The sequence below is a fragment of the Sycon ciliatum genome, chromosome 12 (genome assembly GCF_964019385.1).
Source record: "Sycon ciliatum chromosome 12, ocSycCili1.1, whole genome shotgun sequence".
In the NCBI taxonomy this organism is placed as follows: Eukaryota; Metazoa; Porifera; class Calcarea; order Leucosolenida; family Sycettidae; genus Sycon; species Sycon ciliatum.
The window spans coordinates 5475650-5501122 of record NC_088654.1 but is presented as its reverse complement, the minus strand read 5'-3'; the positions used below and the strand labels follow the sequence as shown (position 1 = coordinate 5501122).

Below are 25473 nucleotides of genomic sequence, written 5' to 3'. Positions count from 1 at the left end.
CAGCCGTCGTGCCACCTGTCATCTCCAGCTCCGTTCATGGATTGGGCCATCCGCCGGCTGCTCTCTGTACCTGATAAACTCCGCAGGCGAATTGAACGCGGCGAGTTTATTGATTTCGACGACCTCCCGGACCAGCTGGGTGTGGAGCCCAATGTGGTCCAGCTAGCTGTGGGGGCCAATCGCTCTGTCCAACTTGTACAGAAGCCAACTCAGGCCCAGCGCCGCCATGTGCATGATGTAGCGTCATGGCTCGAGGCGCTTACTGTCTACACGAGAGTAATTGTCGCGGCGGCTCCAGATAGGGCAAATGATTTGCTGGCATATCAGGCCACTATTCTGGATGCGAATAACTCGTATCACGTGGTCGCATGGCTAAGTTAGCCTCCCAACCACTGTCCTACGACTGGGCTATCATTGTCTAATTTGTGGCAGTCGTCATTCACCAGGCGTGGTCGCCCGCCAAGTTCCCGCCGTTCTCTGGTGCCCCCATAGGCCCAGGCCCGGTGTCCCTTTAGACCTGGACCTCCATCCGACGGCGCTGTGAGTGGAGGTCCGCCGCAGTCCAGCGCGCCAACCGATCTTGGGAAGCCTATCTGCCGCAACTTCAATAGGGACCAGTGCAACAACTCATTCTGCTATCGCTGGAAGCACCCAGAAGTCAAATGTGGCAGGGGACAGTCCGCCGCCTCAGCGTCTGCTCCGTAAACATTCTGTGGAGACCCCCATCAATGTTAGCCGATTAGCCGGGCTTAACCCTCATTCTGATCACTCCTTCTCTCACTTTGTGTTGCATGTGTTGTGTCACGGTTTCACGATAGGCCATTCTGCTGCTATATCTGGTGTTCATAGTTCTCCCAATCACCTTTCGGCCATCCGTAATATGCAGTATGTTTCTTCCAATTTGACCGCGCAAGGGTTGCGTTCTCAAACGCGAACTCGCCTCACTTCTGGGCCACCTCTCGTTCGCTTCCAGAGCAATTCCGGCCGCCTGTACATTCTTACGCCGCCTGTATGACCTCGACAAGGCCACATCTGAGATGTCATCCCACCGAATGCTGCACCTCTCAGCCTCAGCCAAGCGCGACCTGAGCTGGTGCCACCAGACTCTGTCAACATGGAACGGAAAGTCATTTTCCTGCTGGAGAAGTGGATGCCCAGCACTGACCTCCAGTTGCAAACCGATGCAAGTGGCACCATTGGATTTGGAGCCTTCTTCAATGGTCGCTGGTTCAGAGGTGACTGGTCCCCACAGCAACTGGAACTTAGCATTACCTACAAGGAGCTCTTCGCCATTGTCGTGGCCTGCGCCACATGGGGGATCGAGTGGCTGCGGCTGCGTGTGGAGTTTCAGTGCGACAACCAAGCTGTCCTGGAGTGCCTGAAGACGGGCACAAGCCGGTCTCCTGCAGTCATGGCACTCATCTGCACCCTGTACTCAATCTGTGTGAAGCACATTTTCCTGATCCGAGCATCGCACCTGCCAGGAATTTCCAATACCATCGCTGATGCCCTGTCCTGGAACAAGATGGATGCCTTTCAAGACCTTTGCTCCTACAGCTGCGGAGCGCCCTCACACCGTGGTCCAGCCGATCACTGAGTAAGTGCAAAAACATTCACTTAGGATGCAGATAGCGTTCTCTGTCGATCCTACTCCACAATATCAGTCTGTCTTTATGACTCTAGAACAACGCTCTTGTGCAATACATACTCACCATCTATATTGGTTGTTATCACCCGCTAACTCCTCTGGCAATAATGGGAATGTCGGCATGGACACTAGTCCGTAACTGGCCTCTCGCGCACTACTATTAAACTCGCATGGGTCACAAACCGCTCCTGCTCAACGCAGGCCGACCCACCAACTCGTATGGGTCCCAAACCGCTCCTGCTCAGCGCAGGCCGGCCCACCAACTTGTATGGGTCACAAACCGCTCCTGCTCAACGCAGGCCGACCCACCAACTCGTATGGGTCACAAACGGCTCCTGCTCAACGCAGGCCGACCCACCAACTCGTATGGGTCACAAACCGCTCCTGCTCAGCGCAGGCCGACCCACCAACTCGTATGGGTCACAAACCGCTCCTGCTCAGCGCAGGCCGACCCACCAACTCGTATGGGTCACAAACCGCTCCTGCTCAGCGCAGGCCGACCCACCAACTCGTATGGGTCACAAACCGCTCCTGCTCAGCGCAGGCCGACCCACCAACTCGTATGGGTCACAAACCGCTCCTGCTCAGCGCAGGCCGACCCACCAACTCGTATGGGTCACAAACGGCTCCTGCTCAACGCAGGCCGACCCACCAACTCGTATGGGTCACAAACCGCTCCTGCTCAGCGCAGGCCGACCCACCAACTCGTATGGGTCACAAACCGCTCCTGCTCAGCGCAGGCCGACCCACCAACTCGTATGGGTCACAAACCGCTCCTGCTCAGCGCAGGCCGACCCACCAACTCGTATGGGTCACAAACCGCTCCTGCTCAGCGCAGGCCGACCCACCAACTCGTATGGGTCACAAACGGCTCCTGCTCAACGCAGGCCGACCCACCAACTCGTATGGGTCACAAACCGCTCCTGCTCAGCGCAGGCCGACCCACCAACTCGTATGGGTCACAAACCGCTCCTGCTCAGCGCAGGCCGACCCACCAACTCGTATGGGTCACAAACCGCTCCTGCTCAGCGCAGGCCGACCCACCAACTCGTATGGGTCACAAACCGCTCCTGCTCAGCGCAGGCCGACCCACTTGGTCATATACAGTATTGTGGTTGGCATTCATCCCGCACACTACTCATACACAGTTACACTGATACACACGGATCGGAGAGTTTAAAAATACATTGCATTGAAAGGGAACATGGAAGTAAAGGTAAAACCAGAGAGGAAAGACATGCAGCACAGGAAGCCAAGATGGATCCAAGGAGAAGCACATTACACACATGCGCACACTCTAGATACAGAGAGTGCTGCATAGCAACAGTAACTACGCGCATGGCAACAGTAACTACGCGCAATGCAACACTAACTACGCGCATGGCAACAGTAACTACGCGCATGGCAACAGTACCTACGCGCATGGCAACAGTAACTACGCGCATGGCAACAGTAACTACGCGCATGGCAACAGTAACTACGCGCATGGTAACAGTAGCTAAGATAATCTGATAATGACGTCACACATAGCATGCATGTAATCTAGGACTGTGACGTTGCACATAACATGCATACCCTTCATAACATACAGCTTCTCCCTCGGTAGGCTGACCACACGATTCGTCAACGCGAACTCAATTGAGGCCAGCTACTCTGCCCGACATTCCCATTCTTCCAAACTCACTCTTTTGTCTTTTGGTGTGTCGCGTCCTGCACGCGTGTGTGTCTACTCTATAGTCTAGCATGGGGAGTAGAATGTTAAGTTCGGTTAACGTAAGAGTTAACCGTTGTTAACAGTCACGCACCATTGCTTCGCTGTTGGTCTTTATAACGGGTTGCATAACCCTCCTTACGCGTGTGCACGATCTTGCTCTCTCTACATACTGCTGTGTATCATAGACATCACATGCCCACGCTCTGCGCATTCGCAGATTTCCTGTGCGCACAACAGAGCTTGCTGTCTTTTCAGTTTCCTTGCCTGCAGCCAGCTGTCAAATTCTGACCCACCCTCCTCATCCCATTTCTTACTCTTACACTTCACTCCACATGTTTTGAAACACACGGATGCGGGCACTCCGTAACTGGCCTCTCGCGCACTATTATTAAACTTGCATGGGTCATAAACCGCTCCTGCTCAACGCAGGCCGACCCACCAACTCGCATGGGTCACAAACCGCTCCTGCTAAGCGCAGGCCGACCCACTTGGTCATATACAGCTCCTGTCCTCGGTAGGCCGACCACACGATTCGGTAACGCGCACTCAATTGAGGCCAGCTACTCTGCCCGACATTCCCATTCTTCCAAACTCACTCTCTTGTCTTTTGGTGTGTCACGTCCTGCACGCGTGTGTGTCTACTCTATACTCTAGCATGGGGAAGAGAATGTTTATGCTTTTTTTGGCTATTGAGTCGCTCACACACCGTGACACTTTGCCAAATTTTGAGTTTTTCCGGCCTGGAAAGCCTGTCAGGCTGTGTTTACATGAGGCGTTTCAACCCGGGTCAGATTTCAACCCGCCATGTACACAAAATGAATGGCGCGTTTGCATGATGCATTGCGCTTGACCCGGGTAGGAATTTCGCCCCGGGTTGATTTCAACCCTCCCCCTTGGGGGGAGGGTTGAAATCAACCCGGGTCAAGAAAATCGTACAAACGTACTTCTGTGCGTATCTCGCGCCAGGTTTGAACAGCACTACATATGCAAATTTCGTGCAAACGGATTCACGTGACCATACTGGACTCTAGAAGTGGACTTTAGGCGGCATATCAGTATTTGACCCGGGTCAACTGTCTTCATGTAAACGCTCACCTATTTTGTCTATCGTACAGACTTTCAACCCGGGCTGAACTCGACCCGGGTTGAAATTTCTCATGTAAATACAGCCTCAGTGAAGCGCAGGAACTTTTAAATCATGTCCAGAGGCCCAGCATAGTGGCAGGAGTGTGTGGTAAAAATTTCAATCAAACCCATAGAGACACCAAAGTTACGGTCAATTGAATGCCATATGAAATTTATGGGTAGGCTGCTACCTTAACATACTAACGGTGCTTGTACCCATCAGCAACACACCCAGCTTGTACGTATCCGCAACACACCCAGCTTGTACGTATCAGCAACACACCCAGTAGTAATCCTGATGCTCTGATACACGCCGAGGCTAGCTGCATGCCCAGTCTCTTCTTCTTTTTTTCTTTTTTTCCTTTCTCTTTTCTTTAAAATGTTTTACTGCCAGAAGTCGTCTTCATATAAGGAGGCAGACATGCCTGTTTGTGGTACGACTTTAAATAAATCCAACCAACCAACCAACACACCAAGCTTGTACATATCAGCAACCCACTCAGCTTGTACGTATCAGCAACGCACCCAGCTTGTACGTATCAGCAACACACCCAGCTTGTACGTATCAGCAACGCACCCAGCTTGTACGTATCAGCAACGCACCCAGCTTGTACGCATCAGCAACGCACCCAGCTTGTACGTATCAGCAACGCACCCAGCTTGTACGTATCAGCAACACACCCAGCTTGTACGTATCAGCAATACACTCAGCTAGTTTGTGCGATTTTTACGCAGCGAGACCTCAACAAATGGCGCAAGGCATTTTTTTAAGCGAGCACAACTTTGCTTACCCTGCTGTGTCTGGTTGGACAACAGGTTTTGCTTCAGCAGTATTTCTTTTGGGTAGTTCTTTGTAGTTTTGCTTCCAAACAGATTGTCTTCGAAACCTCCGGATTTTCCTTCTAGATGGCTAAAGTGGCTGTCTTGACGATGACTTGCCACATGCTCAGCCCGCAGTAGGCTCCCCAAGCGCTGTGTGAATCCCCCTACCAACAAGGTTATGAGTTTTGCTAGAACTCTTGTTGTTACACACTGCACCTGGTAGTATGTCCTGCCCCAGCGTCTAATAGGGAATATCTGAGAAAACAGGAATATCTGGGCTGGGCCGTCTCTCAGATTTTGTTCAAATTTTTGCAAAAGGATTCGTTGCACAACTTACAGACACCTTGGAACCGGGTAGCGCTTTGAAATGGGCCCGAAATACGACTGAATACCGGGACCATAAACGAGCGCTGATACAGCTTACAGAAATCAACTAAGAACGAACCACCATTACGCCAACAGTACTTCACGTGAGTACTCTTCGCATCACCACCACATCCTCGCCATGGCTAAATCAAGGAAAGCAATGGCCATCATCTCCAAATATCACTAAATTGCATTGCTAAAATAGCCAAGTTTAAAGGGCCATAGCGGAACCATTTACGCCGTCTAATTTTCTGAACCATGCACTGCAGGACAGTGGACTATCATCCAGGACATGTTGCGTAAAAGTGTTCCACGTTCTGGAAATATATAGATTTGAAGATTTTCAAAAGTAGAAAGGATAAGGACATATGGAAACGAGTTAAGTCGATACCCGAGTTTCAAATTGAATATTTTCACTTCACCATTATTGCTACATGGCAAATTTAGTACCCGGAGATGGAAAGCGCCTCTTCGAGCTCCAACACCAGGCACCACTTCAGACGCCAGTACGCCAAATACTGCAGCGCAGTCACCTCCATCGAGTTTGACGAGAAATTTGCAATGACAACCCTTGTCACTCCAAAGTATTTTCTACCCCGAGCGACTCGAATTTCACTAGCAGCAAAGCTCTGCAGAAGTGCAAAATAATATTGAACAAATCTCGATTTGTGAGATCGAACCAAGGCATTTTTGCGTCCTGAAACTAGCCCTGCCCCGGCCACCGGGTAACATAGCAAATTGACGGATTTGATCGAGTTGACCTGAAGATGACTCGTTACTCTCGCGCCAGAGAATCGTTAATATTATTGCGGTGACTAACGTAAAAAATTGTGGTACTCTCTCATCACTTACGTATTTCGCATGTAGCGTACATCGTCGTCGATAAAGGATATTCATGAAAACTTATGGCTGAGGCCTTAGTGCTGGCCGGCAAGCCCATCCAGGCATAGAGGGGAAGCTTCAAGTGGCGATCGGCGCACCCATCAAGAACCGACTGTGTGGAAATAATCATTCCCGCATACAGTCTGCAGAGCTGGCTTGCAGAACTGTAGTTCAGCCAGTTGTATGATGACACAATTATACTATTAGTTGGCTTGCAATAACGGTATTCGGTCGGTGGTGAAGCTGCAGTCATCGACAAAACACAGCAAGCAAGCAGAGAGACTGTCACAAATGCAAGCAAAACACTCACAAACCCATTCATTCACACAGTGACACCCACTAACACCAGGTAGCCTGACTCGATTGGAGATGAGCACCTGACGTTCAAGAAATAGTATAGTAAATCCTGCCTGCAAACATGGCAATGCCGGGGATCCGAATATAATAGGCCAAGTGTGCACCATCAATATAGTGGATGGCTACACACAGCAAAAGTACGACCGGGTACAAGGGGTGGGGGGGGGGGGGTGGAATCAACACATTAAAATGTAATTGGGAATATACTATTATGAGAGTCAGAATACAAAGCACAGAAGTTATCTAATTTTTTCGACTAGGCCTTTCATTCCATTACTCTTCAGGTCGAATACAATGGTGAATAACAAGGTAGCAAGCAAGTCCTTATAACCGGCACTTTTGGCGGTCAGAGCATTGACAAAAATAGCACTTGAAAAATAGCGCTAGCGGCACCAACAGCATACTTCTTTTGCACGCACAGTTCAGGCTTCAGCTTGGCAATGTACACTGCCTCCAGAACAGCAAGGTGAGATTTGTTGCGCGCACGCGCTTGAATCATGAAGTGAGAATGGGTGCAATGCTTGCAGACTGCACTTAGGCAGGCTGCTGACGATGTCAGGTGACGGGGTATTGCTGAGTCCTTCTCATTATCGTCATTGTCCGTTGGTCTATTCCTGTGGTAGCTATTGTGCATCGCAGTTGTGCCACTGGCGACTTCTCTGCAGGGCGAGGAGTCACACACTGTTCCACATGCCGATCCTGTATCAGCCGCTTGGTGCACAGCGTATCCTTTAAAGTGCTATTTGGTTTTGCTCTGACCGCCAAATATGCTGTTGGCGCCACTAGCGCTATTTTTCAAGTGCTATTTTGTCAATGCTCTGACCGCCAAAAGTGCCGATTATAAAGACTTGCTTACTACCTTGTTAATCACTATTGTATTCGACCTGAAGAGTAATGGAATGAAAGGCCTAGTCGAAAAATTGATATGGCTTCTGTGCTTCGTGTGCTGATTTGCTTTCATCCAACCAAAAATCTATTATGACAGTGACTACACACTGAAGTATGATAGCAGAGAGTTACTGCTGACCGGCCCTCAGCCTCCATTTGCCTGTGAAGCCCAAAAGGGGTTTACCACTGATGATTCTTGTTTCACAGTTTTGTGCCGTGCTCGTAGGTTTAGAGAACTTAAAGTGAGCCGCGCCAAGCTAAAAAGTGGCTTATCATATTGCCAACAAATCGACAAATTCACCAAAACGTCACAGCCGGCAAAAATCTACTCGAGCGCAGTCGCAAAATGTTCACTTTCGAGCACCGTTTCAAGTAAATAGGTTGCCAGTGGAGAAGAAGAAAGAGACCTCTTTATTTTTGAGCAACACTTTCAATGTTCCCTCTTTCATCGTTGTGGTGATTTCTCGGCGCTGCCAGAGATCGTCATGGAGCATTCTGGAGAATGCGGAGGTGAGGAGGATGGTACTCTCTCTCTCTCTCTCTCTCTGCGCGCCCAAACCTACTTAACGAGGAAGACTCGCTCATTCACAGTGGCCGTGTTTCTCATCGTGGCCACAGCGAGAGCGGCTAGTATCGCTATGGGGAGACGTATACAAGCCGTCCGACTATCATTCTGACAAGCTGCTTAGGCTCTTGCTGCGATGCTTGACTTTGTTTCGGCTACAATAAAATGTTCATGACGTGGCGTACGGTATTCCAAAATCTCCTCATTTCAAGACCAATAGTGCCACACGACGAAGCAATGCATTGACTCTACCTGCTAGCATATCGTCGAGTGGTTCCTTCTACCACTACCTACAACAGGGAAGGACAATGACATGGACTAGGACGGACAAAGAATCAGTGCCGCTTTTTAGCGATGTGCAGTCTGCTGGACCTACGTGCAAGGGACCAATGGAGCTCGATCTCTGGCACAACACTACGAGCTACATGAAAGGATTAATTTATGTTGGCGTAGGTGATTGGTGGAGAGAGTATGACGGACTGTCTTGGTAAGATGTGACCTTTCCCAGCCCGGCGAAAATATATTCACTCACAACAAGAAGGATATGAAAACGTTCTGTGATGAAATGACATGGGATACACAGATCAATTATATCTTCTTTCTTGGATCTTCTAATTAGAACGCAAATGCTCGTTCTCCACACCTGCTAAGCTTTGTCTCCATTTGGTGTCCCATGTTTTTTTTGGAGTTTGGGCAGGTCTTCAAATCCTTAGTGTCATTGATACCAGGCATGCTGTGACATGTTATTATTATTATTATTATTATTATTATTATTATTATTATTATTATTATTATTATTATTATTATTATTATTATTATTATTATTATTATTATTATTATTATTATTATTATTATTATTATGCACTTACGCGTCAATGTCAGCGGTGGTAAACCGCCCACAAATTCGCACGTGCTGGACTTGGGAATTGGGAAATGAAAAAATAAAAATAAAAAGAGCAACGACAACAGAAATAGAAATATAATACAAGACGTACCTGCTAAGGGGCACATGACAGCATTGCTCAGATTGAACAGAGGACGCAGACACAGGATAAAGGGCATTGTCGACTCCGTTTTGAGGATAATCCAGTAAAATGGTGGCAGGTGGATGCAGATCCACGCACTACGTTAAGAGAGGAATTTTGTTGGTATTTAAAAAAGATGTTAATTATTATTACCGCAGCAGTTATGAAAAGCAGTACTGTGATATTTCGGAGCAATATTATTTGGTTTTAGTCGTAGACGCCACTATTGGACTTGCAGACGTCCTTGCAAAGGTCCTTCCACTCCCCTCTGCCCTGTGCAATCTCCCGGAGGGAGAGGAGATCAGACAACGTCTTGTGTCCCCTCCGCCCCACTCTCTGCAGGTCACGGGATAGCACGATAGGCAGAGTCGTTCTTGGCCGTCCCCTCCACACTGTTTCCTTCACCTGGTAATAGTTAATCATAGCCGCCACAGCAGGACATCCGTCTGGCATGCGCAGTATATGGCCAAAGAGTCTCCATCTGGCTAGGCGAACAAAGTTAGATATCGGTTGTGCTTTGCACCTCTTGTAGAGAGCAGCATTGCTTATTGTTTGTGGCCACCTAATACTGATGAGACTACGCAACTGCCTGCGGTGAAACGAATCCAGTTGGGCCTCAGCCACTGAAGTGGGTGCCCAGGTGCCGCTGTTGTACAGTAAGACTGGCATCACGAATGCGTTGTACAGCCTCAGTCTCAATTCCTCACGCACTAATGTTCTCCGCTTCCAAAGACTGTACATTGCTCTGTAGGACGCTGTGGCGAGCTGTTTTCGCCTGGTGATGTCTTCGTCGTCACCAATCAGAGAACCTAACTTTTTCGTCATTCTCCATTCTTCCGAGACTCGATCCTGCTGCCGGGTGAGTTTTGTGTGTTCGGTCTTCTCTGCGTTGACATGGAGATTCCATTACCTGAGAACTGTTGCGGCAAGAGGTTCAAGCTGAGCTAGCCAAGCAGATGAGGTACTGACAAAATCGGTGTCGTCCGCGTAGATGATGTCGATTGGTAGAGTGCTATCTGCAGGACAGCGAGGTGGGGCTGTGGCGAGGACATCGCGCAGTGCTGCGTCTAGATAGACTACAAATAGTACAGGGGAAAGTGAGTCTCCCTGTGGAGTGCCAATTGTTGTGTGGAAAGGGGTAGACTCAAAACCTCCAAGTCGAAAATCGGTGTCGTCCGCGTAGATGATGTCGATTGGTAGAGTGCTATCTGCAGGACAGCGAGGTGGGGCTGTGGCGAGGACATCGCGCAGTGCTGCGTCTAGATAGACTACAAATAGTACAGGGGAAAGTGAGTCTCCCTGTGGAGTGCCAATTGTTGTGTGGAAAGGGGTAGACTCAAAACCTCCAAGTCGAACACTCAGCGTCGTGTTAGCGATGAGCAACCTTACCAAACGTAGGTCATCCGGAAGTAGGAAGGTCTCCAAAACGGCCAGAAGTCGGTGTCGCTGAATGGTGTCAAATGCTGTGACATGTGCGCAATGTATACTTATTTATGGCACATATACATTTCGGATGGGCACCAAAAGTTCCTTGATGGAAGTTGGATAGGTAGACATCACTTTGGCATGAAAAAGAAATTTCCAAAAATTATGCCTAAGCCACCTTTTAGCTTTGCTCGGCTCAAGTATTGGAAGCTGTTGTCATTCGCAAACTTAACCCCAACCTAGGCATCGAGAAAGAAAATGTAAATAGCCTATTCTCTTAGCATTCACACATGCACACACACACACACACACACACACACCTTCCTTCCTTCCTTCTTCCACTGCCATGACTGGCTATGTGGCCCCATACGGGGCAGACCAGGAGACGTGTTGTCCACCGGGCGGGGAACGCCATACTCAGCGCGCGCGGGCCGCGCGAACAGCGTTACACTTGTGCCTCGCAATATCCTGCGGCCGACGAAAACTGCGCGCACAAGTGCCACAGATGAGGGGCTTCGCCACAGCAGGGTTCGCACCAAGTCATGAAAATATTATTCAAGGGTTTTCAAGGGCCTCAAACCCCATTTTTTCAAGGACATTCAAGGACATTAGTTGGTGGGCTAACCGTTGGTTGGAACATCGCCGCCATTATCACTCAGAGAGAAGACATCGCGCTCAGAAGAAGAGGTGTTCACGCTGCGTCCAAGAGTGAACTATTGTGCTCTTTGACCCTCCATAGTTCCTCTGAGAGAGTGCCTGGGAGATAGGTAGCTTGGAAATGGCCGTAGAACGTGCTTTCCTGGACGCAATATTCAGCCATTTCTACCGTCTTCTTCAACTTGATTTATTTCGAAAAAAATGTTATTTTTCAGGGTTTCTGCACTGGACGCGTTTGGGATCGAAAATCTCACCTGCGCAAACAGGCTGCGCAGCTCACGCGCTGAGATACCTATCAGTACTACCAAGAGTGGATCCACTCTTGGTACTAGATCTACGGACGTCGGTACCAGTTACGGGTACCCAGCAGTGCGCGTAGACCTACTGCATGAACGTGAGTAGATCTACCGCATTCCAACCCAAAATCAAGGAAAAACACACTTTTTTCAAAAATTCAAGCACCCACACCAAAATTCAAGGATATTCAAGCACTTTTAATCCGGCTTTGACATTCAAGGACTTTCAAGGAATTCAAGGAGTGGTGCGGACCCTGCACAGGCTCCATGCGGGACTGGACAATAGCGTCGACAGCATCACGGCAGGTGACTCGCCATCCCTGTCGATCTTGGACGATGTCACCACGCTGCTCCAGAGGAACGCCAACAGCCATCAAGTCGCACTTCGCGGAGTCCTTCCAGCGCTTACGGGGTCCATGCGGTGGACGTTTGGAGGGTAATGCGCTGTACAGCAGCTGACGAGGGATCCGATCTGGCATGCGGGACACGTGGCCAAGCCATCGACGTCGGCGGACTCTGACTTTATCCGCGATCTCCTCCATATCGCCCCACATCCTGCGAACCTGGAGAGAGGAGATGTGCTCCTCGATCTGCCGGCCACGATTTATCTTCAGGATGGAACGCACGCACTGCAGGTGAAAGGACTCCAGGCGACGGACATCACGCTGCCTGACGGTCCAACTCTCAGATCCATAAAGAAGGACCGCCAGGACAGTCACTCCATACACGATGCGCTTGATGGCGATGCTGAAGTCATCACTGGCGAAAACCGACTCCCGCAGTGTACAGAACGCACCCGATGCAGCAGTAACTCGCCGAGACACATCAAATGAGCTCCGGGCGTCTGGCGTAACATGACAACCGAGATAGCGAAAGGCATTAACGTGGTCAACAACACCATCCAAAGGGGTCTGGTCGGCATCCACAATACCAGCCCCAGCCGCCATGAATTTGGTCTTGGACATATTTACACTAAGGCCAAACGCACCAGCTACATCCCTGAACGAGGATAGAGCCCTCTCAGCACCAGCATGCGTAACTGCGAGCAAGGCTGAATCATCCGCAAACTGACACTCCGTCAGCCGAACTCTGCGATACTCTGCCAATCTGGTGTTGAAAAGCCGTTACCTCCGAAACTGGACGAGTGGGATCCCCAGCTCACCATCATCAGCAATCACGCCACGCCATCTCTCGAAGACTGCACACATGTATAGGTTAAACAAAACCAGGGCCATAGTACAACCCTGCCGCAAGCCATTCTCAACCCGAATCGGTGCAAGCAGGTCTCCGCCCACACGAATACTGGCAGTCATGTCGCTATGGAAGGAACTGATGATGGTGATCAGATTCCCTGGGACGCCAAGTCTAGCCAACACTCTCCACATAGCACTCCGCGGAACCGAGTCGTACGCTTTCTTCAGATCGATTAATACAACTTTTCCAGGATCTGCCGCACAGCAAACACCATATCCGAACAACCACGGCCCCTGCGGAAACCACACTGCGAGTCAGGCAAGCACCTTTCTCCGAGAACCTGCAGACGATTGGCAATCATGCGAGCAACTAGCTTTCCAGCCACATCCAGTAACGATATCCCACGCCAGTTGTCGCAAGACCCCAGGTCACCCTTCTTGGGGATGGGGACGAGGATAGCATCAGACCAATCCTGTGGAACGCTGCCAGTCTCCCACACCACCCGTATCAGTTCATGCAACCTCGCAATCAGGGTAGGGCCACGGTACTTCAGCATCTCCACAGATATCTCGGATCCGCCGCATGCCTTGCCACACTTCATCCCTCGCAATGCACGCCAAATCTCATCACACTCAGGCACGACACCAAGCTCCGTCATAACCGGCCGCTGCGCGATCGAATCCACTACCTACAAGTCGTAAGCACTGGCAATGTTCAGGAGGCCATCGAAATGTTCACGCCACCTTCCACCGGTGGCCTCTGCCGTGTCACAGATCTCTCCTTGCTTGTTTCTGATAGCAGTTGCTGCACGGGGACGCATACCACCCAAGGTGGTCTTAATGTTACCGATACACTCCCAACCGCTCTTCGCCGTCAAGCCAAACCATTCACAATCCTTTGCCTGTCTCAGCAGCCAGTCTCGCCTCAGCCTCCGCATGGTGCACCGCGCCGCACTACGAGATTTCTTGTATAAATCCAGATCACTGGCCTTCCGCGTTGACATCCAGGTTGAGTAACAACTGTCCCGATCACGGAGTACCGACTCGATCTCAGTGCGCTTGTCTGTAAACCATTCTGGCTGTCGGCGCCTCTCCCGACCCAGGCAGTCGCTGGCAACGTTGATGGTGGTCGTCCTGAGGGTACTCCACCACTCCTCGATGGACGGATTCGGGGTCCAAACTTTCTCCAGCTCAGCATCCATGCCCTTGGAGAATCTCTCACGCGCAACCTCCATATCCCCCGGAGCACCACTACGCAGGCGCCACACAGCAATGGGTTTCGATCGCCCAACACCATTGCGGGAGACATGTGAACTGGGCAAGGCACCTAGACGATATTTCATGCCTAGAAACTGATGGTCAGTGTTGCATTCCGCATTACGTATTACTTGGCAGTCCAAACACTGCGACCGATGTGCTTGTGGTATGATGCAATAATCAATACAATGCGGGTGCTTGTTGCGTGGATGAAACCAGGTATGTTTATGGATTTCCTTCTTCTTGAATAATGTGTTGCATACAACAGCTCCATTTCGTGCCAAGAAATTGAGCAGCTCCTCTCCTGCTGAGTTCATACGACCAAAACCATGCTTCCCCCGCACGTCACTCCACTCATCATCCACCTCGCCAACTCCAACTCTAGCATTGAAGTCACCAAGAATGCAATACTGGTCTGACTTTGGAACGCTGTCAATGAAGGCCTGCAAGCTGTCATAAAACGCAGTTTTTTCAGCGCGCGGTCTGGCGAACGTCGGTGCATATCCGACAGCGATGTGAATACACAACCGCGAACGGTTCCGTCCACACTCGAACTTGACCCTGGCGGAAACCAATCTCGAGCTGTGCCCCTTCCACTGCGAGCCACCGCGAACAAATGCGTCCCTGCAACGACCGCGCAATACAATTGCAACTCCTTCACCCCGCCGCGCCGACTCCCCATCAGACGGAGTCGGACGGCCACTCGCCAAGACGAGACAGTCGCCGACTTGGTAGGAATTAGTTCCAAACCAGAGGGTCTCCTGAATTCCAACGACGTCCATACTGTAGCGCTGCAGCTGCCGGCAAACAAGATCGATTTTTCTCTCCTCGCGGAGTTGTCTTTTGAATTTTTGATATTTTTTGAGGCAGTGTTCAAATCGCCGCCCACGTTCACCAAAGTTCTGACGTTCCACGTCCCCATGGACAACACAAATCTCCTTGCTGCTGGTGCACGTTGCGAGCCGAACTCTAAGCGGGGGTTTGCAGAGCCTCCGCGCTCAGGCGGACGAGGTTCAGTACGAGTGGTCACATCGGAAGTGACCATGGTGTCGACACTGATTTATTTCCTCGCCCGCGACGACAAGATGTACGTCGTCTTGTTCAGCGCAACCTATCTAATGCTCCTGTCACCAGGGCTGGCTCTGGCCTTGGCCAGAAGCCAGCCCGTGGCTGAAATCTACTTGCAGAAGACGGAGGAAAAAAATCCCCAACCGTCACTCAACTCAACAACTCAGAAAACACACACACACACACACACACACACACACACACACACACGCATACACCCACCTACTGTGGCACATACCCATGCGCGTACTCCTTACACTTCACCCTCTCCGAGTCTCATTATTGTTATTATTTCTCACCTGCCCACCCCTGTTATTTGTCCACACTTCTCTTGTAAACCAGTGAAGAAACACGTGGGAACGAGTTATGCAGCAACTATCCACGGCTGTAACAAGATGATAAATGGTCAGAAATTGCGATAATCGGGCACAAAACTGACAGGTTACTGAGACATTTAGCGATCCGAGACCTAGCTCTAACGCATCTCCAGTGCTGAAACCAACAGCCTTCCAACTTGGAAGGTTCATGGTTATCGCACTTTCTGACCGTTTATCATCTTGTTACAGTCGTGGATATTGGCCGCATAACTCGTTCTCATGTGTTACTTCTCTAGTCTTTCGCAATTTACATTCTTTTCTCCTATTTTCTTTCACATACTGCATTTCGTACTCTTCCACGTATAAGTATATCATTTTTATTGCTAGATTTCAGTATTGAGACGTATTTTACCTCATGAATGTCTCTAGAAAACGTGTTCGGAAACTTTTTTATCCATCTTTTATTTTTGTTCATGACTAAGTCCAATGTACGCTTCGCTGATTCTGCTTATTGACTTATTAAAGTTGTTGTCTCCGCGCCGCTTATACATGAAACAAAGTTCGCATTCGACATAAGGCTGTTTCCTGAGTACTTACGATGGCATGACGGCATTTCACTGGTACTCAAGCGACCAAAGCCATGACAAGTAATCGAAGGATTGCCCAACAGGAAGTACCCGGTGTTGCATGAATACACGGCAGATTCATTAGCGTTCAATTCTGAGGCACTTGGCCTGCCATTCGGTATCCCAGGAACAAGGCAGTTGAAATCTGGAAATTAAAAAAAAGGAGCATAGTATTATATATTAACAAACACACAACAAGCCGACCTGTTTGGGAGCTATTACACGTTGTATTATCAGGACATAGGCAACAATTGCCGCATACAGTATGCAATACTATGGACCAATGCCGTAGTATCGCAAGCACCAATGTGCGTTAGTCTGGCCAATGCCAGGGCTAATGGGGGCAACAATTGCCCGGCGAGAATTCAGGCGTGTCAATACACGAGCATACGGTAGGGATGCACTTGTGAGCACATGTAGGCGCACTTGGCTCAATGCCGGCCTCACCCACGTTCCCTACCGTTCTCCCAAAAATACAACATGACCCAAACAGGAATTATCGGCATTACTATAGTTATAGTATAATACGTATATCATATGTACACTACAGCTGTTGCTAGGGCCGTCCAATGCGTCGGCAGTTGGGTTGAGGGTCCGGAAGCACCGTACCTGCAGACGGGAGAGTGAATCAGCAAGATCATTGCAGTGCCCGGTGATGTGGCGAAGCAGGAGGGCAATGTTATGCTGGGCGGCTTTCAATAAGCCGGCCCTGACCAAGTCCATGACCGCTCTATTTGGGGATGTGCCAGAGCGCCAGATGTAGCAGATTGCTTCATTTTCAGTGTAGAGTAGCACTCGTCTGTCCTCCAACATGTGTGCCCAGGTACAGAGGGCCAACATCACGGCGTACAATTCTTTCCATTCAATAGTGTGCTCAGCTTGGTCAGGAGACCATGCGCCATAGGACCACTTGCTGCCGAAAACCAGACCGAAACCGTGTCGACCTGAAGCGTCGGTGTACAGCCCGATGTCTTCGGCTGTGCTCCAGGACGGCTCGATGAGGGGCTTCCGACCATTCCATTGTCTGATGCAAGCATCCCACCACAGGATGTCAAGCTTTGCCTCCGAGGTTATGGCTACCGGTGCATCTAGGCTAGGGAGCGTTGCTGCGCTGTCGAACAGGCGTCTGCAGAACGTGCGTCCCGCTGGAATGACTTTGGCTGCGAAAGAGAGGCTACCGGCCAGAGACAGCAGTTCCCTCTTGGTGCACAGCTGCTTCGACAGTCACGTGGCCAGTGCTAGCCGTAGTTCCGCCAGTTTCGCACACGGGAGGCGCAGCTCCCAGGCGGCTGTGTCGAGCTCGATACCCAGGAACATTATTGAAGTTGACGGCGGGCACACTTTGTCCTCTCTGTCGGCCAAGGGGATGTTCAGCATGTCAAATACAGCCAGCAGTGTCTTGAATTCGAGCATAGCTGCGGAGTTGGGCGGCTGGACGTGAAAGAAATCATCTAGGTAATGCAGCAAATCAACAATATCGTAATAATTATTAACTGCAATCCATGCCACAGCGTCGGCAAGTCTGTTGAACAGAAACGGGGAGAATCTGAGGCCAAATGGTAGTACCTTATCGACATAGTACGAACCTTCCCAAAAAACGCCAAGTAGGGGCCATTCATCAGGGGAAACAGGGCAGAGCCGGAAGGCGTGCTTCATACTTCTTTGTCGACCGTGTCGTTGCCGCTGCTGGGCCGAAAGGAACGAGCGTCGTTGCTGCTGTTAGGCCGAAAGGAAGGAGCGTCATTGCTGCTGGTGGGCCGAAAGGGACAAAATGCCCCCGCGTCAAATATAGTTTTGTATAGGTCCTGGACTATTGCGTCCCACCGCATGGTTGGGTCCGCGGCCAGGAGTGAGCGGAATGATCGGTCATACTCCTGCAATGCCTCAAATCGAAATTTCCGGGCTACTTTCAGGATAATCTGCTGGTACGCAAACAGCTCTGGGGCCCTGGAGGGGTGTGCTGTGGCGTGAATCGCGCAGTATGTTGTCCAGGCGTCAAGCCAGGTGTCGATGTTCTCGACCTTCCTGGAGGGCCTGTTGGCCGGTGCTAGGACCACTGCGCCGTGCAAGCTGTCGTGGTTGATCTGGAGAATGCTGCGGCTGGTGTCCCCTTGGGACGGGTTAGGCAGCAATGAGCCCAATTCAAAAAAATGGCCATTTACTACTTTATAGTGAATGGCTTTCGGCACGGTTGCATAAAACGTTCTCTTACCTGCGGGGTGCATTGGCGATGAGACGGCAGCCGCCAAATGCGGAGCAGGCAGAGCGTCATGCGAAGTTGCTGGTGCTTGCCGTGGGAGTGCCGCTGCGTGAACTCACGGTGGGGGTGCCGCTGCGTGAGCTGCCGGCGGGACTGGAGCTGCGGCCTGATTTCCAAGGGCAGCGCGGACCTCCTCCCGGACATTGTCCCTCAGGGACGGAGCAGCAGTTGCCTGGGGTAGGTTCTGCTCGGCTGCCTGAGTGGCCAAGTCCTCGCGCACTGCAGTTAACTCCAATGACTCGAGCAGGCGAGTCAACAGCCTGGGTTTGGTCCCCGTCGTGTCTAAATTGCAGGCCGCCAGTTCTTGTCGCAGCTCTATAGAGAGCATTTTCTTGGCGTCGTTCACTGACAGAGATTCCGACATGGTTGCTCGGAAATGGAAAGTGCTCAATGCTCAAAAACTGGCCGAGGTTGTCAAGCGATCTGACTGTTGGCGCAGCAAGGATGAAGAAGAAACAGCATCGAGAGCCGGAGTAATGCGCATGCTCCGCGTGGTCCCGTGCCGGAGCGCGGGAGTTCGGAGAGCGGGAGTTCGGAGTGCGTGTTCTGCACGGGCACGTGATGCGCTATGGCCAGAACAGGCAAATATGTAAAGAATGCAATTGTTGGTGCGTTGCTAACTTCACTTACCGTGCCATGCACGGAAACTTATATGTATGGATACCCCGCAGGATGGAGCCTACGGAGGAGGTTTCCATAGAGAAAATAAAATGTTAATTGGACAGGAGAAATGTTCTGAGTGCAGAAAACATACAGTAAAGGTTTAAAATGTCACCTTTACATAACTTGATGTGCAACGAAAGACCTGGCAATTAACACCAGTTGTAGTCTTCGGGGTGCCAAGTCGAGTGGTCTTAGTCCGAGGACGTTCATACGCTCCCTTCCTCCTTTATTCCCAATCAAAACTCACCACTTCCAACGGAACTGGGTGGTTGCACCCTACTAGATTGCACTTAGCATGCAAATCCCCATCTAGAAGGGTGCAGTGACCCAGTTTCGGTGGAAGTGGCTAATCGACTGGGAATAAAGGAGGAAGGGAGCGTCTCAACTTCCTCGGACCAAGACCAATCGAGTAAGCTACCCGCAGACTACAACTGGTGGAAATTTGATAACAGGGTTAAATTAACTTTGCCTTTCAGGGTTATGATTTAACTTGTGAATCAATGTCTGTAACGACCAAATATCACGGGGCATGGACAAACTTCCGATTTCACCACGTGACATGTTATCACTACAGACATTGACTCTGAACATGCAGGCATGTTTGTGTGCCGCGCAGTCCGGCAGCCAGGCAGTAACTTTCAGTATATTGCTGGCTGGATCCGATCACTCTGCGCATGCCCATTCGTCTGTTGAGTCCTTCACCTCTCCGGAGCAGGTTGTCGTTTCGGTGTGATTGATGGTATTATTATTATTATTATTATTATTATTATTATTATTATTATTATTATTATTCGAAGTCTGAAGAAAATGTTGAACAGTCTCTGCTGGGATGACGACTACACCATAGCTCAGTGGTTAGAGCATCGCTGGCTACAAGCGAGGGTCCCTGGTTCGAGTCCTGGTGGTGACAGTCAATTTTTTCTTCAGACTTTTCCCGTTTGTCTCTTTCCCTCAAACCAGTTAACATTATTATTATTATTATTATTATTATTATTATTATTATTATTATTGACTGATTTGAGGGAAAGAGACAGTCAATATTATTATTATTATTATTATTATTATTATTATTATTATTATTATTATTATTATTATTATTATTATTATTATTATTATTATTATTATTATTATTATTATTATTATTATTATTATTATTATTATTATTATTATTATTATTATTATTATTATTATTATTATTATTATTATTATTATTATTATTATTATTATTATTATTATTATTATTATTATTATTATTATTATTATTATTATTATTATTATTATTATTATTATTATCGCCTTCTTAGTATTTGACCCCACTAATTTCCCTGATACCTAAGCGGTCAAATATATCGCGTATTTGACTGCTTAGTCAAATACATGATATATTTGACTACTTATATTTGACTCCTTATAACTTCTTGGACTTAGAAATTTTCTCTCCAACTTAGAAAAAGAAATTGTTGAAGAAAGCAGAAATACACAAGATGGGATTTGAACCCACAACCTTGTGAATCTCAGTCACTCTTCCTTACCACCCAGCCACTGTGCTACAGATGCTGAACCTAGTTTAAACAATGATTTTGACTTTTAATGCAGTACAATGCAGTATAGGCTATAGTATAATACTAGAATTACAAGGATATGTCGTATATGAAGAGAAACTATTGCGTGGAGAACACGATAAATAGATTATAGACCTCATAGTTGGTCTATACAGGATATATAGACCTCGTAAAAGACCTCGGGGGACCTCAGTCTTTTACTCGGTCTATATATCCTGTATAGACCTCCTAACCGGTCTATAATCTATACTTATTATTATTATTATTATTGAAGTCTGAAGAAAACATTGAACGGTCTCTGCTTGGATGACGACTACACCATAGCTCAGTGGTTAGAGCATCGCTGGCTACAAGCGAGGGTCCCTGGTTCGAGTCCTGGTGGTGACAGTCAATTTTTTCTTCAGACTTTTCCCGTTTGTCTCTTTCCCTCAAAACCAGTTAATATTATTATTATTATTATTATTATTATTATTATTATTATTATTATTATTATTATTATTATTATTATTATTATTATTATTATTATTATTATTATTGTGGAAGAGAAAAGACATATGGATACGAGTTAAGAGTAACTCTCCATCACTGTAACATGATACTATATACAGTCAGAAAGTGCAATAACTAGGCACAAAACTGACAGAGTACTGAAACATTCGACGTCCTGACACCTAGCTTCAACACATCTCCGTAGCGCTAACCGACAGCCTTCCAACTTGGAAGGTTCAAGGTTATGGAAAAGACCAAAGAGGGGAAGGCAAGCGCAACGAAAACGAGCAAAAGCTACAGTCCCAACGGAACAAAGAATGTCGATTGTTACTGGACGATGACGAGACCAGTACGATATTTGACAAAGCGGTCTAACTACAATTCGAAGCAGCAAAGCAGCACACCACCCAACTTGGGTCTCTTTGGTCTTTTCCATAACCTTGAACCTTCCAAGTTGGAAGGCTGTCGGTTAGCGCTACGGAGATGTGTTGAAGCTAGGTGTCAGGACGTCGAATGTTTCAGTACTCTGTCAGTTTTGTGCCTAGTTATTGCACTTTCTGACTGTATATAGTATCATGTTACAGTGATGGAGAGTTACTCTTAACTCGTATCCATATGTCTTTTCTCTTCCACATTTATTTATGGCTCAACATCCGAGTTTCAAATTGCACACCTGATGAGCCGTCACGAACCATACGGCGAAACGTACGTCGTGTGAAACAACTTGTTTTGTAGTCAACTAGTCCATCACAATGTCATGCATGAGGAGTACTGTAGGAGTTTGGCTTTCGGCTTGTACAATTCGTTTTCGCAAAGCTTCCCCTTCTTTACTTATCTTTGATATTTATGACCCACCCAAGTTGGGTGGTGTGCTGCTTTGCTGCTTCGAATTGTAGTTAGACCGCTTTGTCAAATATCGTACTGGTCTCGTCATCGTCCAGTAACAATCGACATTCTTTGTTCCGTTGGGACTGTAGCTTTTGCTCGTTTTCGTTGCGCTTGCCTTCCCCTCTTTGGTCTTTTCCATAACCTTGAACCTTCCAAGTTGGAAGGCTGTCGGTTAGCGCTACGGAGATGTGTTGAAGCTAGGTGTCAGGACGTCGAATGTTTCAGTACTCTGTCAGTTTTGTGCCTAGTTATTGCACTTTCTGACTGTATATAGTATCATGTTACAGTGATGGAGAGTTACTCTTAACTCGTATCCATATGTCTTTTCTCTTCCACATTTATTTATGGCTCAACATCCGAGTTTCAAATTATTATTATTATTATTATTATTATTATTATTATTATTATTATTATTATTATTATTATTATTATTATTATTATTATTATTATTATTTCTCCTTTATTCACTTCTTTCGAAGGCGATAAGCCAGACCCACCGGGAAATATTTCCATGGGTGGGACAGCAAAAAGAAAGTGAAAAAACAAAAACAAAAATAAATAAATAAATAAATAAAACCTAAAAACCAAAGGGACAAGAACTAGTTGAAGGAAGAGGAAGAAAGGAAAGAAACTCAATCCGAACTCCAACATCAAAACAATAATAAAGAATTTGCAGCGACAGGCAAAATACATCAACCAATGAAGGGAGTAGTAACAAAGGAAATATCAGTCTTTATCAGTCGTTATTCAAGTCTCTTAGCTATTGAACATGCAAACGCAGCAGAGGTGCATCTACATGTTAAGGATAGTTCTCAGTATTTTAATCGAACCTTGTATAGCCTCCTGTTGCACAATAGCCAGGTCTCCTCCCTGCACAGTCCGAAGGCATTGAGGAGTCTCCCCCACCAAGCCTCCCAGGGCACCGACAACCACAGGGACCACGTCAACCTGGTTGAGGGACCAAATCCTCGAAATCTCCCGCTTCAAATCATAATATTTCGAGCGCTTTTCAGCCATTTTCTTATTGATGTTGTTCTCACCAGGAACGCTGATGTCTATAATGTAGGCGATGCGCTCCTTGTCATCAACAAGGAGCAGATCGGGCCTGTTTGCTGATAGTTTCAGGTCAGTTGGGACCGAATACTCCCAATAGAGGCGATACTGATTACTAATAGGGATATCACCGTATTTTTCTCTTTCGTAGTAAACCAAGAAAACTGTTTGTTTTCGGGAAGAACTACAGTACAGGAGATAGCACAGAAAATTTGGATGAAAAATCTTGAAGGATACCAGAGATATGAGGCGTCAAAGTCATACGCCAACCTTCATCATGATGTATGCGGAATGCCATACTGCTGTGGCACCAACAGGGTTTTCCGGAAAGCCTAGCAAACGCTTAGCAACATTACAATATTGTCAGAATGCTATGAAATCTGGCTTGTAGGTGCAATATAGGTGTAATATAGGTGCAATACAGGTTGGTTAGTCCTAATATTGATCAAAATATAATATTTCGGCCAGCGATGACCAATGAGAACAAGCGCGGCGCCCATAGCAACCTCCATAGCAACAATGCTAAATCCATTGAACACGAGTTCCATTACTATGAAATTGAAGTGAGCACTGATGGCTATGGTTGTATTATACATGTACAAATAATAAATACAACAGTTTGGTCTTCAGATGCCCAACTTTACTGCGGCTGTCACACAGTTGATCAATCATGTACAATGTACATGTACATGTACATTTTACATGTAAAATGCACAATAGTGAAATATGCGTACAATCCAATCACTGACGCGATTCATGTCAGAGCACCACTCCATAGCAATTTCTTTCTGGTTTCAAGGCGACGAGTCGAATACAAAAATTAATCATAGCTCACTTTTGTCACAATAGCGAAAGTCTCCGTCAGGTGCAATCTTTCACTAGGGCCAACAAATCATCTGAAACACTCCTAGCGCTTGAACATATTGGGTCCAGAAATTCATTCATTTTGGGCGACCAGGAGGTGAAAGTCTTGAAAGCGCGATGAAGAGCGATCCCCCAGCTCGAGAAGAAAGCACTATTCTACACAATCCGAGGTCGCTGAACACGATGGTGGGTGTTTCCTGGCCGTGTACTCCCTCCAACCGGATGAAAAATCCAATTGAAAACTACACTCCTCACAACAAAAAGCTCAAACTACAGTTGCCCAAGCAAGTGCGGCACCAAAACGAGCAGGAAGACCTCAGCTATAAAACGCACCAACTTTCAATTTTGAAAAAGAAAGCAGGACAAAGCAGTTCGACGAAAACTGCAGCGAAGTCCATGGTGCCACCGCTACCATGCTAATGTACGTGACCCGCGTGAAGGCTGTTTTCAGCTGATTTGTCACGTGACTGAACTCCCTATTACTAAATCTCCCGCTTCAAATCATAATATTTCGAGCGCTTTTCAGCCATTTTCTTATTGATGTTGTTCTCACCAGGAACGCTGATGTCTATAATGTAGGCGATGCGCTCCTTGTCATCAACAAGGAGCAGATCGGGCCTGTTTGCTGATAGTTTCAGGTCAGTTGGGACCGAATACTTATTATTATTATTATTATTATTATTATTATTATTATTATTATTAACTGGTTTGAGGGAAAGAGACAAACGGGAAAAGTCTGAAGAAAAAATTGACTGTCACCACCAGGACTCGAACCAGGGACCCTCGCTTGTAGCCAGCGATGCTCTAACCACTGAGCTATGGTGTAGTCGTCATCCAAGCAGAGACCGTTCAACGTTTTCTTCAGACTTCGTAACTCACACTTCTTGTGAATCCACACAGGCGGGTGGGACGCAGCCCTCACTGTACCCACACACTTCACGTACAAACTAGCACGCGGGGAGCCCCAAGTCATAAAATATTAACTGGTTTGAGGGAAAGAGACAAACGGGAAAAGTCTGAAGAAAAAATTGACTGTCACCACCAGGACTCGAACCAGGGACCCTCGCTTGTAGCCAGCGATGCTCTAACCACTGAGCTATGGTGTAGTCGTCATCCAAGCAGAGACCGTTCAACGTTTTCTTCTTCTTATTATTATTATTATTATTATTATTATTATTATTATTATTATTATTATTATTATTATTATTATTATTATTTTGGAAAGGATTGGGAGAACTTCAATTTCAAAGGATCAGTCGGGGAAGTGAACTGCCTGAAAAGAGAGAAAAAACGCCAGACCCACCAGGACTCGAACCTGGGACCCTGCTTGTCATGAGCAATGCTCTAACCACTGAGCTATGGGACCAGGCTGAACCTAGAAGGCGCTGACAAGTTTTTCACTCCAAAGGCAGCTCACAACACGTGCCACACATACTGATGGCACTTGGGTCTTTTTCCCTCCC

The 25473-nt window shown here is 47.8% G+C and overlaps 1 protein-coding gene across 1 annotated transcript in view; it reads right to left on the bottom strand.

Moving 5' to 3' along the window:
* The window catches only part of LOC135827888 (sushi, von Willebrand factor type A, EGF and pentraxin domain-containing protein 1-like), a 132213-nt gene that overhangs the window by 62540 nt on the left and 44200 nt on the right, over positions 1–25473 (bottom strand). The window contains exons 5-6 of the mRNA XM_065340324.1: positions 16203–16376; positions 6528–6800 (exon numbers count right to left, since the gene is read on the bottom strand). Coding sequence (XP_065196396.1) covers positions 6528–6800; positions 16203–16376 — 447 coding nt within the window. The remainder of the gene's footprint in view (positions 1–6527; positions 6801–16202; positions 16377–25473) is intronic.